At 38.6% G+C, this 16,892-nt stretch overlaps 1 protein-coding gene across 6 annotated transcripts in view; it reads right to left on the minus strand.

Moving 5' to 3' along the window:
* NBEA (neurobeachin) overlaps nt 1–16,892 on the minus strand; it is a 723,704-nt gene that overhangs the window by 7,991 nt on the left and 698,821 nt on the right. For all 6 annotated transcript variants that reach the window (XM_030818536.1, XM_030818537.1, XM_030818538.1 and 3 more), the window contains 4 exons: nt 14,822–15,014; nt 12,877–12,948; nt 9,804–9,959; nt 9,053–9,223 (listed from right to left, as the gene is read on the minus strand). In XM_030818536.1, the coding sequence (XP_030674396.1) occupies nt 9,053–9,223; nt 9,804–9,959; nt 12,877–12,948; nt 14,822–15,014 (592 nt within the window). The remainder of the gene's footprint in view (nt 1–9,052; nt 9,224–9,803; nt 9,960–12,876; nt 12,949–14,821; nt 15,015–16,892) is intronic.

A 16,892-nucleotide genomic window follows, 5' to 3' on the forward strand; every position in this document is an offset into this window, starting at 1 on the left:
CATCATGTATTTATGGTAATATTCTATGAGGTAGGAACTCTTACTATCCCTAGTCTATAGTGTAGAAACCCAAGGCTTTGCAAGGTGATTCAACTTGCCCAAGTTCATACAGCTAAGGGTTGGAATTGAACCCACTTCACATTATTAGTGCAAACCTAGCTAAAAAGTCCAGCTGAATTATATCCCAGAAGCATTTTCACTGCTAACCGCTTTCATAAACTGAAGGACTTAGAGAATATTACGCCTTTTGTAAAAAGTTATATATTTTTCTCTTCTTTTATTGGAAAGAAATGAGCTTACTCTGCATCACCCATATAGGTTGTTCCGTTTGTGGTCTTTCTTTTCTAGCACTTGTGTTCTTTGTATGCTTGCCTGTTTTTCTTTGTGAATTCCTATTTTTGGTGGGGTAACCACCCCCGACCCCCCATCTTGTCTCTCAGAGAATCACCCTGTACTTTGGTCTTGGTGCCCCTCTTTCCTAGAGCTGCCTCCTAGGTTGAACTACTGGCCCTCACTGGGGCTGGGGAAAGTTAAATATTCCAAGGCTGACAGGTGCCCCTCCCCCTGAATAGCCCCTTCTTTGGCACTTATGGGACCTCTGGGTGCTGGCCAGCTGGACTGCTGCTCCAGTTCTCTGCCCACAGTGGCAAGAGGGAAGCCACAGAGAGTTCATGAGGAAAGTGCATAATCACAAGGCCTTACCCAGTAAGGCACCCCACGTCTTCCACCCTGGTCGGCCAAGAGCCCCTTCCTTAAGACCTGCTTATCTTCTCTTAAGACCTGCCCATCTTCTCTTAAGACCTGCCCATCTTCTCTTAAGACCTGCCTATCTTCTGTCGCCCCAAGGATTTCTCAGTTTCATTTGCATTTTCTCAGACCCATCAGCTCCAATTTTGTTTTTGAGGTATCTCTTGGATGGAGTGTGGGAGAAGGGGGACAGCAGCTCATGCTAGTTTGCCATCTTCTTCTAAATACATGGATATTGCTATAATGTGTTTTGACTATTGGTAGAGTGTCCATTTATAATGTCAGCAGTCCTGGATTTGTCTGAAACATATTTATATAATTTATAAAATTATGTTTCACACTGCAGGAAAAAGGTGAAAAAGAAAAAAAAAGTTTCAAAGATGCCCTGGGTTCCCTGGTAAAATAAGCTTTAAGCATTGATAAGAGTTTTCCAAACAAAGGAAATCAGCAAATCAAAGAGATATCTGCACCTCTGTGCTGACTGCAGCACTATTCACAATAGCTCAGATATAGAATCAACCTAAGTGTCCAACAAATAATGAAAAGATAAAGAAAACGAGGTATATTTACATAATGGAATATTATTCTGCTATAAAAAAAAGAAATCCTGTCATTTGCAGCAACATAGATGGAACTGAAGGACATGAGGTTACGTGAAATTAGCCAGGCACAGAAAGACAACTGTCCCATCTTCTTACTCATATGTGGGAGCTGAAGAAATTGATCTCTCAGAAGAAATAAACAGAATAGTGGTTACCAGAGGCTGGCAAGGGTGGTGGGGAGGGGTTGGTTAATGGGTAGAACAATACAGTCAGATAGACACAGTTAGACAGAAGGAATAAGATCTAGTGTTTGGCAGCAAAATTGGCTGACTACGGCTAATAATTTATTATACATTTCAAAATAACTAGAAGAGAAGATTTGGAATGTTCCTAACGCAAAGAAGTGATAAATGTTTGAGGTGTTGGATATCCCAGTTACCCCAATTTGATCATTACACATTTTATCCTTGTATAACATATCCCATCAATATGTACAACTATTATGTATCCATAAAAATTAAATCTCTAAAAAAGTATTGGAAAGATTTTATGTGTAATATCAGCTTTAATTTTTCTAAATGGTAATTTTATCTTGGAGAGACTAGCACACTGGAAACCCCTGAAATTATACACTTAATTCATTTATATAAAACAAATAGTTTTGAGACCTTTCCCTAATATGCTATAGAAAAAATAAAAAGCAATCTGATCCTACAGCAGGGAATTGAGAAAAAAAATGCATAAAAATATTCCTTATGCATGTTATACATTTTCTGCTAGGAAATGAGTTTTTCAAAGGCTCGTGTCTGATTTAGAGAGTTTAAAATGTTTTATTTTTTTCATTACAATTTCCCCAGATCATCTGAATAAACTGTGGAACTTAACTATTAGGGGGTATTGTTTAGGGCCCCTGAAAGCACTGTTTCCTTCTTTAAGTGAAAGGCAAATAAAATGCCATTCCAGGCTTTCTGAGTTGGGAAACCTGCAGCAGCGGTAAAGCTTATTTCCCATATTTCATTTCGTTGCTAGGGACAGATGTCACACACCCCAACAATCATTCAAAATCCTGAGAATATTCTGTCACTGTCACATCACAGTTAATGGATGTAGCCCAGGGTTAAAGGACCCAGTGCAGAGGGAGGTGCAGGTGGACCACCCCTCTGAGGGCCACCGCCGTCGCCCTCAGTCCCACCACTGCCTCCACAGAAGCACTCACCGTGTGCTGGAATGACTAGAACTGATGAAGAAGAAACACGTCCAATTTTTAGATTCCTTATAGACATGCATTTGGAAACTCCGAATATTAAAAGACTTAAAATAAACAAATCCCATCCTCCTTTTATCAAAGGCCATTTCAATATTCTCAAAACGGATGATAAAAAAATATACTAGTATTAGATGCTGTTTATTCACATAGACAGGAGAGGTTTTTTAGTGAGATGGTCTCTGGCTTTTAGAGAAATGGCCAAAGTAAAGAACTCATGGTTCTTATTTTGAACCTGATTTGTGGGACACTGATATGCAGGGGAAGCTGTGGTCTTTCTGATTTAGAACTAAACAAAGACAGACCTCTGCTCCACAGTGAAGAGGATGAACCTCCTGATAAAATCTGATTCAGATTTTATTTCTGACCCTGGGGAAGTCACTGCAGAATCATGGCAGAAGGTATTTTTATTCATGCTTATACTTAGATAAAATATAATAGAGTTTTGAAAGTTCAAATCCCAGAATAAGGGATTTAGTCAAAGGGTATGGTAGTTTCATTACTACTATGATTTCAAGATTTATTTCAACATATTACCTTAGAAATCTGCTGGAATAGCTGAGAAAAGCGGTATCGGTCAAGAGTCCCTTATCAAGACCCCAACTCCTCAGCCACAGGCAGGTGCTGTGGAGGTCTGTTCCAAGCACCAAATACACTTGGACCCGCATTTCCGAAGGTCCCAAGATAATGCAAGTGAAAACATTCTGTGGGTTAGAAATGTCAAATTCACCCATGATGTGGTTTCATTTCCTTATGTACTTACTCATAGAGTATTCAGTGAAGAATGGAAGATAGATACGGTGAAAGTATTTATTCATTCACTGTAACTTCTTTTTCCTTTTCAGAGATAACAATGACTACATTTTCCTCTGAGCACTGCCACTGCAGGACAACCTTTTCTCTTGAAGTCCTGAGCCGAGATCTAGGTCACAGTACATTACTGTCCTACGCTCACCTTCTAAAAACAACTAATAGTATCATCCACCTCTCCTTCCTTAGGAAGCTGGGCTCTGCGTAAAGCCCAGACAACCCCCGGTTGGAACCTGAAGCTCTCTGATCAGAGCACATTAGTCACTCTGTATATATTGCTTCCAATCTAGGCCAAAGACCTTTCTTGAGGCCTTAGTCCCATAAAGGGAAAGGAAAAGCAGAGGCTGAGTGGCAAGCAGCTCCCTTCTCAGTCTGGAACCCTGGAAAGTGAACTGGTGTTAGAACGAGGGGATGGGGTGGCTGAGTGGTCTACTGCAGAATGGGCTCTGTGCTGTGGATCTTCCAATACATCCATTACCATTTGGTCCTCAAAAAGCCCTGCAAGGTGAGAACTATTGCATACGGAGCTACGCTTCCTCTCATCTTAAAAAGATGGTTTAACATATGCTAAATCCTAGCTAAGATTCTTTGCTCCGAGAAGTGATACAAACTTGTTTAATGTATCTAAATCTAAATACTCTCTAAAAATCTCTCTGGGCTATCCATCGCCCATGCTTTCATTTCTTATAATAGCACTGGTTAGTGGCAGTTGTGGAGCTGGGCACCAGGACAGTCTTTTTAAAAGAAGCCTGGATGCAAACAAAGAGAGGGATGTGATTTGGCAGATGTTTGGTGACAGGCTGTGGCTGGCAGGGGGGTCAGCGTCCAGAGCTGAGGCAGACACAATGGGAGCCCAGAGAAGGTGTGTGTGCACAGCTGGAGTCTCCTTTGCAATTGGCTTCTCCTTTCACAGTCTGCATAATGCCTGTACATGAGCTAAAAGGCCTATTTTTAAAAAGTGGAATAGAAAAGCATAATAACAATGTGTTATACAAACTACCCAATGAATATTTGTAGATTTGAGTTGAAACGATGAACGGTAAGTCCTCTTTCAAAGTTTCACATGGCTATGATTTAAAAATTTTTGTATGTATGTATATCAAACACTCTCCACAGCATCTTATATGTGGTATAAACATTAAAACTACATTCTTTAAAAGCAGATTGGCTTCTGAGCTGAAGTCCCAATGTATTTTGAGTGTCTGTTGAAGAGACAACCATGTTAACTTGTCTCTCTTGTGACTATCTTGTTGGAAGCTACAGCACGTAATGAGAAATGTCAAGTCCCAAGATCAATGAAATTTTGGACTCTAGGGATTCCACAGGAATAGCATTGATCCTTTTAAAGAACACCAGTCAGAGATGGGTTGTAATATATTGCAAAGAGAGGCTCAAGAGGATAAGCGGCCAAGTCCAAGATACCTACCTGATAAAAAATTCAATCAGTTTTTAGCACAAATTGCCTGCTCTGCTCTGCTCTCTTTCATGCAGTAGGCTGCTTCCAATTAAAGTGCGCAAATTAATTTTTATCACTTCCAAATTAGTTTCAGAATTTGTGTAAAAGTCTGTTTCGGATGAAAGCATCTGTCCCTCACATCTTTGCAATTCTGTTATCGAGTTAGGGACCTATTTAAAGTCTCCAAGATAATTTCTACGTTCAAAGCCACAAGTTTGAAAGAATAACAATGAATAATATTATGAAGTACATTAATAAAGCCATGATAATTCAACTCTAACCTACACTAGGTAGACTTTGCTGATCTCTTTTATGGTCTGAGACACTATATCTAATAGTCTGCTTACAAATATTCATTATCTTTGTGACCAATTCATCACAATGGTCAAAATGATTAGAAAAAGACTAATATTTCTGAGATGTCTGCATTCTTCACAATATGTTTGACACAATGAAACCACACATACTTTCTATACCTGCCTAAAAAGATCTCACAAACATGACATTTTTTCTTTGTGGAATTAATAGAGCTATCTATTACAATATAATAATGACAATGCGAGAGAAACAAATATGGTAAAATCGGTTGAATTTATCTTGAGAACATTTTGGTGATATGCATGTAAAGGTTAAATGATAAATCCTATCATTTCACGATGTTGTGATGAACAGCTGTGACTTGGCCTCGGTGACACACAAAGCAGTTCCATGTCCACACCAAGGCCAATCCCTGCATTATAACAGCTACTAGGACATCATGTCACATGCCAGGACTTCCCGCGTCAAGGGTAGGTTAATACACACAACCTCCAAAACCTAAGGGCATTGTGTCACACACTTTAATACAAATTTAGACATAACTAGCTTTCTGGTCTTCAGTATCAATGTATTATGAGATAGAAAACACATATGGCCTGCTTCTCGGACCTGTGAATTGGAAGCTAGAGTAGATTAAACTGGCACAGAAAAATCTCTTCCATATTGTGAGTTTTCTGATGGCAACAAGTATGTCTACGTCAAACCACAGGCGGGGCACTGACATGGCAGTCAATTCAGTGTGTGCTGTGACTGCCTGAAAAAGGAGTGAAGAGACCAACACAGACGGTTGCCCTAGTCAGGCATATATATGCTACTAGGTTAGCTTTTTAAATAGATAAGTGAGTCATCAATCAGTCAGTCAATCAATATTAAACCTGAGATCATTTTTTTACTATTGTGATCATCCTTCTGGAAAAAAGCTAAAACCAGTTTTTTTCATAATCATCAATTTGATGTAAAGTTAAGCATTTTATGAATGCTTAAAGTACGGTACAAAATATTATCTGATAACAATTCATGATTCATTTAACAAATACTTGACATCCCCAGTATATCCAAGCGGGAGAAGCAGTTTGTGATTAGTATAAAAGTAGATTCTTGTAAACTCTAGAAAGTCAGAGGTTGTGACTTTGCAGCATTCCCAGCTGCTGAGATAGTACCAGGCACACGGTAGGCACACAGTAGGCACTCAACACATACTGTTGCTTGACTAATACTTTAGGTGCTTATCTTGTTTATTCTAGAAGAGCGATTTTCCCTTGTATTAATGTACCATACTACATGTTCACATTAAGTATCTAATAAAGTCTTGACAGGATGGATTCTATGGAAGTGGTTTAGGTTCATAATGATGACAACAGTTTTTGACTAAAAATAAATTCCTATAGATGGAGGTAATACTGAAAATACGTATTGATAATTTTGTCATAATATCTTTAAGATAATCTTGTCCTTACTTAGAACTAAAATATGATACTGCTTTTTAACAAATATAATATCCATATTTTTGTTCTTAAGAACCATACAAGCATTTTGTATTTACACAGCTCCTGTTGTAAGGAGCTTTAAATAATTTAAATATTATTGTATTTAACTTTTCTTGCTAACTGATGCACCAAAGCTACAATTGATAGTTAGCCATCTTTTGGTTTAAGAGATCATTAGAAAACACAGTAGTGAACATAGATAATTACTATAATTTAATATTTTTCCTTAATATTCTTCACCTCCTAGCAGTACATTTTATAAAACATCTTATCTCTGCTACCAGATGGCAGCTTTTAAGAAACAAATCCCCTTTTAGGAAATAACACTTGCATCATTTCTGGGCTTCATTTTGAAGATGGTAATTAATTAGATGTAAAGCTCTATTCTATTTCTTTTAAATTTTTTCTAACAAGTTCTAATTTTTATCAATGTATATGAAAGATACTACACAGACCTGCTGCTTAATTAAACTTTTTAAAGAAACGCTACACTATTATGGAAATAAAGACAATCTGGAAATATGTGAACATATATTTAGATAAAATATACTTGATAATGTACCATTCTTGAGAATAATAAAGCCATCACTGGTAGGTCATATGTCTTATACACATGTACACATATGCATACATAGGCATACTAGAATTCTGTTAAAAATGAATTTTTTAAGGACATGGTTTTAAAAAAGAGTAAATAGGGAGATTATCTTACTGGTATTTAGAGTACAATGTTTGTTAATAACATAGAATTGGTAACTAATTATTTGAACTGGTTGGAAATCAAACAACATTGAATATCTTTTCCCTCAAATCAAGATCACATCTTGTTCAAATTTAGAACAGAGACTCATGTGTATAATAGACACTCTCTTGTTCAGTAGCTATGCCAAGAGGCACATGCTATTTTACAACACACCTAGTTTCTTCATCCACTGTTCAACTCTAGCTATGGGCAACAGGAATAAAACTTCACATAACATTTGGACATCTAATCCAATCTTCCACTATCTTCTCATACAAATATATTTCTCCATTCTCTCCTGTACTATGATGGGGCCTTTGTTCTTATCCATCCAAAGCCATTTCCTATTTTTGCAGTATTCCTGTCAAAATGCATAAGAGTTGGGGGGATGGAGTGGGACATGAAGGGTGGATGTGCAATTCAGTTTCCACCCCTAGCCGTCTCACAGGTTGGAACTGACCAGAGAGGCAGCAGCCAGCCACGCAATGTAACATGACATCTTGTAGATTTCTTATCCACTCTTATAGTATTTTAGTTGTAGATGCACAGGTTTCCTGAAAAATTTTTATCTGTTGGGTTATAAGTATTCCCCAAATTCATGTTTCATTTTATTTTGGAGTGCTGTGTAAGCTGTGACAATTTGAATAATCCTAGTTTGAGTACTTGCCATTAACACTTCACAGAAACTTTTCTATATTTTACAGGAAAGTCATGCATTTGAATGAACTATTGAAAGCGTAGTAATTAAAAGCAGTAATTATTTCTAGGCAATCTCTTATCCAGCTCTTCAGTCATTTAATTTATTGGAAACCTATTATGTATATCACTATGACAGGAACTGAAGATGGAAAGACAGACACTCATTATGTACTTTAGTGTTTTCTTGGGGCAGCAGTCCAAGAACTAATAACTAACTTCTCTTACATAAATAAAAGTTTCCTTGGAAAAAGAAGTTTGAGAGGCTGTGGATTAAACAAGCATCAACAAATTTATTTCTGTAAGACTTTCGGAGCTTATGTAGAAAGTTTGAGTGTAAACACTGTACTCCAAAATTATTTCATGAAGGAGTCCAGCCTCCCCTGACGCTTTCTTCCTATGGGCTATCTTAGGGTGCACTGTGGAATAACAATCACTTGAGCAATCCTCCCAAGCAAGGAAACTGTCTTACTCAGTTTTTGCATCCCCCACAATGCCTCATGTGAAGGGGGTACTCACTCACTGTTTGCTAAACGAATAAATGGAGAAATTTACTACAGTATACAGTAGATAGCAGTTAGTGCCTTGAATGAGACACAGGCAAAATCTTCTGAAAATTCAGAGCAGGAAGAGATTATTTTCAGCTGAAGGAAATAACATGAGGTTTAATGGACAAGGTGAAGCTGAAGACAATTTCTGAAGGATGGGGACATTTGGCGACTGCGCTGCTGAGCAGAGGATCTGGGTAGGGGATTGGCGAGGGGATCTGGAAGTCTCTCCATGTTGTAGGTGATAGTACTGCTCATTTTAACACTTTGAACATGTGTTAAAATTTTTTTTAGGCCACTTAAGCTTTCATGTTTTGGCCACTTAAGCTTTCATATTTTAAAATCCTTACACCTTAGGAAAAAACTATTAGGAAAATCAAAAAGGCAAAATATATTTAAATAAACTATAGTTTGATAGGACAAATTTGATACAAACACTCACTGCTGTTAGGGTTGTCTCCTATGATATGGTGCCGCCCACTCCAGTACCAGAGCAGCAGGGTGGCGTCTCGAGACCCGGACACGATGTAGCAGTCCCCACCGATGTATGACTCGGATCTGGCCAAGCAAGTGACCACATCCCAATGGCCAAATACAATCTGAGTCAATTTCCCTGCAACACAGAAATGACAGGTTTGCTTCATTTAATCTTTTTCTTCAAATGGTAATAAGTGTAACTTTATCCGATTTTTTTAAAATTTTACCATTCTTTATTTTATTTTACCAGTTATAATGATAAACTGATATCATTGTAAATATCAGTTTGCTGATAAAGTTACAATGTTATTCAAATCTGGCTACAGGTTGCTTTCTTGCATTGCTTTTGAAAACTGATACAAGAATGTCACTTGAGATTTTTAAAGAAAAGACTGTATAAAATAACACAATCCCGATTTTTCTCTTCAGGGTTTGTGCCAGACCAAGGGGAGTTTTAGGATCTTTTACTGCATATGAATTTGTGGGAAAGGAACAATAGCCCCATTTGTCCTGTGAACTCAGGGATCATGCTAACGTTCGGAATACATGAAGTTATAGTTAGTTACTTTGCTTACAATGTGAACATTTAATTTGAATCTTGACTACTCAAGTTGGCAAATGATAAAAATGCCTACATTAAGTATGATTTCATATTCAGCTTTGGTTTTAACAATAGTCATTTCGAAGAGAATATGGTGTTTCATAGTTAGGATTACCTGTTTCTGTAGAATAAACTCTGAAGCTCTTATCCCAGAATCCACAGATAAGAATATAGCGATTATCTGCTGTTACCACAAAACAATGTGCATTGATTTGTATACTCTGGTCAACGAGGTCTGTGATCTGCCGTTTGTTTACACCGGAATTATTGGCTAAAAGTAAATGGAAAAAAGCAGTTGAAGAAAGATTCCATACGAGTTTCACCAAGCACTCATAGAAGGAAAACCATACTTTCATGCTTCATTTATCCAGAAATGGTTTTTTTAATGGTATGAGATTATTAAGATTCTCCCTTGAGGAATATAAATTTCCTTAGTAGCAGTAATTCTTTACGAATCACATTATGTATTTTAAAATTATGCCAGAAATTTTAGTTCTCCCTCCACCAATAAAAACAATATGAGGAATTCAAGACAATTAATTTAAAACATAATACAATATTTTAATGCATTTAATTCTTTAGGTGTTCACTATACACAAGTTCATTAGTTTATAAGAATCACATGAGAACTAAATATTGTATGAAGTATGTTATTAAGGAAGAGATATATTAATATTTGCCCCAGTCTGTCATTTTTGGATGGTATTTATAATTCCTATGAAAAAGGAGGGTAGAGATTTGAGCAAGGGATGTTGTTACGTGGGCAGCCCCACAGGGAGCTTCAGGTCAGCAGCTTTACAGGCCTGGATTGTCAACAGACAGAAGGCCTTTCCAGAAAGGGCTAGCAGGCGAGGAGAGGAACAAAAAAGATGAGAGAGGGACTGGGGAGGAAAGAGACAGGCAAAGAATCAGTGCAGAGCCCTGGGATTGAATCTGAATAAAGTCAGGAACTCAGAGACACCATCTGATTTCCCCAGTGCCTGTCTGCATGCCAGCCTGTCCCTTACTGCGCGCCATCCTTTCAGGATAAATCCCTGGGCTGAATTCTTAAACAGAAATGCAGATGTAGAAGGTCACCACCACTTTCTAACACCAGTTAAATATAAGTACTACTATCTGTAGATACCTACTAACAGTATAAAAGTAATTACTAGGAAACATAAGCAATAAAAAAATTATACAAAAAAGTCAGTAAGGAAAAGAAGATCAAAGGTCCCAGGCCACTTGAAAACTATACAGTTGGTCCTTTACTAATTAGAATAGACCTATTAATATACTAGCTGTATATTTCATTGTCAATGTCTACTGGAAAGAGAAATAGCTAGACTAGACTAATAATATTCTTAATCCTAAAGCTTATAAGCTCCCAAAGACATGTAAATGGTATTTTGTGTTTGGGTGTAAGTAACTAATTGAAATGTCTGTATCTTATCTTATTTCCAGGTTCAAAGACGAAAGATGAATTTGAATCTAAGGGAGGGTCAGGCAGGCGGATCACTTCAGGTCAGGAGTTCGAGACCAGCCTGGCCAACATGATGAAACCCTGTCTCTACTAAAAATACAAAAATTAGCCAGGTGTGGTGGTGCACACCTGTAATCCCAGCTACTCAGGAGGCTGAGGTGGGGGAATTGGTTTAACCTGGGAGGCAGAGGTTGCAGTGGGCTGAGATTGCACCACTGCACTCCAGCCTGGGTGACACAATGAGACTCCATCTCAAAAAAAAAAAAAGGAACCTAAGAATAAAACACCTTGACTTTAATATGTAGCCTAATAATTTTTCGTAGCATTTTCAATTTTTTTCTAATTTATCTTACTAATCATCCAGTGATATAGATAGAACAAACATTATTAAAAGTTGTCTTACAGATATGAAACCGGAAGGGCCTAGAAAGACTAAGATGCTAGCTCTGGATCAAATGGCTAATAAATATGTACACGATTATTTAAAAATATTTTGAATGTCTGCTGCAAAGAGTTATAGCTCATCAGTTTGCAATTCATATGAAACATTTGCTTTACAACATGTTAGTTTAAAAAAAATTCAATGATAAAGACTGCCAGAGGTGGCCAGGCGTGGTGGCTCACGCCTGTAATCCTAGCACTTTGGGAGGCCAAGGCGGGTGGATCACGAGGTCAGGAGATCGAGACCATCCTGGCTAACACGGTGAAACCCTGACCCTACTAAAAATACCAAAAATTAGCCGGGCGTGGTGGCCGACACCTGTAGTCCCAGCTACTCGGGAGGCTGAGGCAGGAGAATGGCAGGAACCTGGGAGGCGGAGGTTGCAGTGAGCCGAAATCGTGCCACTGCACTTCCAGCCTGGGCGACAGAGCGAGACTCCGTCTCAAAAAAGAAAAAAAAAAAAAAAAGACTGCCAGAAAAGATGTTCTTCAATATTAGTTTCCAATTTTTTTTTTTTTTTTTTTTTAGACGGAGTCTCGCTCTGTCGCCCAGGCTGGAGTGCAGTGGCACCATCTTGGCTCACTGCAAGCTCCGCCTCCCAGGTTCACGCCATTCTCCTGCCTCAGCCTCCCGAGTAGCTGGGACTACAGGTGCCTGCCACCACACCCGGCTAATTTTTTGTATTTTTAGTAGAGACGGGGTTTCACCGTGTTAGCCAGGATGGTCTCCATCTCCGGACCTCGTGATCCGCCCGTCTCGGCCCCCCAAAGTGCTGGGATTACAGGCGTGAGCCACCGCACCTGGCCCTTTTTTTAAAAAAAAATTTAAGTTCTGGGGTACATGTGCACAATGTGCAGGTTTGTTACATAGGTATATATGTGCCATGTTGGTTTGCTGCACCCATCAACTTGTCATTTACATTAGGTATTTCTCCTAATGCTATCCCTCCCCCAGCCTTTAGTAATCTTTTTGAATCCTTATATTTTAAATAATACTGAGCTGCTAGAGAACACTTTAGGCTGAAATAAAATACAGTTTGGAGTTATTTGCCTTATTTATAACCAACTTAAATGACCTCCAAAAATATCAAGAAACAATTGCTTTAATACCAAAAAGTTCTTAAATGGCATATTATGATTTACACAGCTCCTTGATGATAATTTTATATTATTAGCATATTAATCTTGTGGTAGAAAAAATATTGTTCAGCTGTCTTATGAAAAATAACTATATATGAATATGTGGATAGTATCCATGAAAATTTATTTTTTTTGATTAACATACCTATTAATGGATCCATTTCAATGGGAAGATGGTGGGCTTGATCCAAGGAGTATCCTGGAGCTCCTCTGAGGCCTAAAGATTAAAAAAAGAGAGAAAAACTAACATAAAATTCTCAGAAAGAAGGAATTTCATAATGGGCAGTGTTTTATGATGATTTTACAAAATGCATATTTGCTTAAAAATGATTTGGTAAATTGTTCTGATTCAGTTATACTATGTGTCTCTGTAGACAGCCTTACAAAATAATCACAACAGGGACTTCAGGTTTCCACTTGTGATGTAGAAGGCTGGGAAGAGTTTTGTTTCTGTTCTAATGATGAGAAAAAGCGGAAAAATAGGAGATTGTAACATTTATTGAACCCATCAAAAAGCTAAGGTCACTGAGCAATCAATGAGCCTGAAATCAATGAAAGGGCTACGCTTCCAAGCAGGGATGGGTATGAGCCTGGGCTCACCTGGGGCAGGACAGAGGAAGCTGGGGCTCCCATCCAATGGGGCCTTTTTTTTCAACATATGACAAGTAAATTGAAGGTATAAAATTGGGCCACACCTAAAATCTTAATCTCACTAAAAGCTACTTTCAGAGGATTAACGTTTAGAGCTTGATGAAGTTCATTAGTCACAGTTTTTCCCATGTGATTATATAATATATACAACACTTTCGAACAATTTTAAATAAAAATTTAGTCCTTTATAGTTTTTCTCAATGCAAAACATTTCTAGAGGCTGTCTCCTGAGAATAATACAGTCATAAATTTTCCTTAAGATATGTGCTGCCTATCTCTGATGGAATGGAAGTAGCGTTACCTTATGTTGATAATATCACCAATAACCTTAAAATAGGTGCACTTAGAAACTCTTAGGAGATAAAGCTAGGATACAAATCACTGTATTTTTTAGAGCAATGTAGAGGTCAGTAGAATAGAAAGATTCAGGTTACTTCGGCATGGCTCAGCTATTCAACTCTGGAGACGGGGAGTCCTCGGCTTCCTGGGAGATCTCAAGTGGTGAACTGGGCCAACTAAATCATTTGGTCACATCCACTTCTGCCCCGGTTAAGCATCAATATGTCTAAATGTGTTTTTATTTGTTTGTTTGAGACAAAGTCTCACTTTGTCGTCCAGGCTGGAGTGCAGTGGCATGATCTCAGCTCACTGCAACCTCTGCTGCCCGGGTTCAAGCGTTTCTCCTGCCTCAGCCTCCCGAGTAGCTGGGATTACAGGTGCCTGCCACTGTGCCTGGTTAATTTTTGTAGTTTTAGTAGAGACGGGGTTTCACCATCTTGGCCAGGCTGGTCTTGAACTCCTGCAATATGTCTAAATGTTTGCCACAACATTATGTCGCTTCAATATGTACTGGCTGGTACTTTCAGGAATGAGTTTGGAGAAACACATGTGAAGTGTGAAATCACCGGAGAATTTAGATTTTGTCTTTTTGCAAAGATTCTAAGCTCTGCAAAACTAGAGCTGGTGCTTGTTTTGTTTATTGCTGTATATACAGTGCTTAGGACTACTTGACACATAATAGTCATTCAAATATTTGCTAAATAAATTACTGATACAGAGAAAAGAGGATTTGAAGCCAGCATCCAGAAACCCATATTCAAACTGTCTTCTGTTTGATATAGGAAAAAAGTGGGGTGTGTTTTTTTGCACTTGGGCAATAGCAGAATAGAGTAGGAGAACCCGAATTATTGGTAAAACTGCTTCAGTTTGTCAAATAGTTATTGAGTACTTAACTATGATCCAAGCATCCTATGAGGCACTAACATACAGCAGAAATGAAGGAGACAGATAGAAGTCACTTAGTTGGGTTTGACAATTATTTATTTAGTCTGCTGTTTTTTGTAGATAATGTGAGATACGAACTAATCCCAGTACACTTTTTTACTTTAATTGTAGCTTTTAAGAAATCTTTAGTAAGTGATTTGCTCAGGCACACGTACCTACTGTGTTGTGCCATCTATTCACTGCAAACAGTCGGCTGCAAGTCACTGTTACCACTGCGGGGATGGTCAAGTGGGGCAGAGTGTTGGCTGCCACATGGGTTACTGGAGAATTTGAAGGAAACTTCAGCACCATTATCACATCCTGTTGCATCTGATCTTTAAACATGAGCGGACTCTGTGGAAGGAAACACTGTTGAATAGAAAGGGAAGAGAACAGAGGAAGACAAAAGGAATAACATAGTTAGTGACAGGTCTAGGGAGAATGAGGTTAAACAGACAAGGCTAGCACGAGCACACACAAGGAGGAAAAGCCACCTAAACTTTCATACTGGTGAATGTCTGCCCCAAATCGAGCAGCTTTGTCTTGGGGATGGCACAGAGAGTAGAGAATAAGAATTCTGTGAAGGCACTGATACAGGGACACAGAATCATTAAAGACCAGCCTCAATTCAAATATCACCACAATGCAATGTGAAAAGTTAGCTCATAGACACACCCACATGATGTAACACAATTATTCAATGCAGCTTACAAATCAGTTTGGTGGGAAAGTTAGTCAAATCAGTGACTCCCATTTTTTACATGAAATATAAAGTGAATTGACTAATACTTTCATTTCTATCTGGTTGATCTGGGGTCATGACTACAGTCTAAGTAATTAAAATATAATAGCCCCATAAAGCAGCCGAGCGCTTCCCTGGCAGTGCTCCCCAGGTTCTGCTCTGGCACTCACTGTTTACGGTTGAAGTCTTGCTTCTCCCTTCTAGGCTGGGAGCTTATGGAGGGCCAATGCTTTTTCTTCTTCTTTGTTTTTTTAATTATTTTATTTTATTTTAAGTTCCAGGATACATGTGCAGGACATGCAGGTTGTTACATAGGTAAACGTGTGCCATGGTGGTTTGCTGCACAGATCAACCCATCACCTTGGTAGTAAGCCCTGCATACATTAGCTATTCTTCTTGATGCTCCCCTCCCACCACCCCCACCCCCACAACAAGCCCCAATGCGTGTTGTTCCCTATCATGTGTCCATGTGTTTTCTTCTTTCTGGTTTTAGCCTCTGTTTTGTAAACATCTAGCATATGACTTGACAGAAAGTAGATACTGTAAGTCCTACAAAACACTACAAATACCACCATATTAAAAACATAAAGTAGGGAGGCTGGAAATAACCATTATTTCGCTTTCATACATGTTTCACAATGGTTTGTAGTATACATGAATTCTCTGCTACATGAACTTAGAAAGCTTAGAGTTTCTTTGTAAACAGTTTCATGCCAATTCAGTCTCTAACAACTTCCTCTAGGAAAGTAATGAATTCTGACTGGGCATCTCTCCAGGATAAATATTTTTATTATTATTATTAAACACAGAAAACTAATATGGGAATAAAACTCTTCTGCCAAAGCATTTCATAAAATAAAGTGTTAGAGATATTCTCCTGGACAGTTTATTAAAAATGGTGAGGCTCCAAGGCCACATCTCTATGTCTACAATGTGGCTAAGAGGTTTATACGGCAACAGCCTGAGCTTGGTGCAAACCTTTCTGTTTAGTTACACAGAAGGACCAACTGCAGTCAAAAGAGTTCACTAGTGACTAACCAAGGAGGATGAAGCTGTTTGGCTGAGCTGTTGTAGGAAGGTAAAAAAAAAAAAAAAAAAAAAAAAAAGAGTTTAAACACACACCAGGCATGGTGGCTTATGCCTGTATTCCCAGCACTTTGGGAGACTGAGGGTCCCCAGGAGTTCAAGACCAAGACCAGCCTGGGAAACATAGCGAAACCCAATCTCTACAAAAAATTTTAAAAATTTAGCCAGGCATGGTGGCACACACCTGTAGTCCCAGCTACTAGGAAGACTGGGGAAGAAAGATCGTGTGAGCCTAGGAGTTTGAGGCTGCAGTGAGCCATGATCATGCTGCTATATTCTAGCCTGTGCAACAGAGTGAGACCCTATCTTAAAAAAAAATCTAAAAACAAATGCATTTAGGTCAGGCGTGGTGACTCACACCTGTAATCCCAGCACTTTGGGAGGCCAAGGCGGGCAGATCACGAGGTCAGGAGTTCGAG

The sequence above is a fragment of the Nomascus leucogenys genome, chromosome 9, assembly GCF_006542625.1.
Source record: "Nomascus leucogenys isolate Asia chromosome 9, Asia_NLE_v1, whole genome shotgun sequence".
NCBI lineage: Eukaryota > Metazoa > Chordata > Mammalia > Primates > Hylobatidae > Nomascus > Nomascus leucogenys.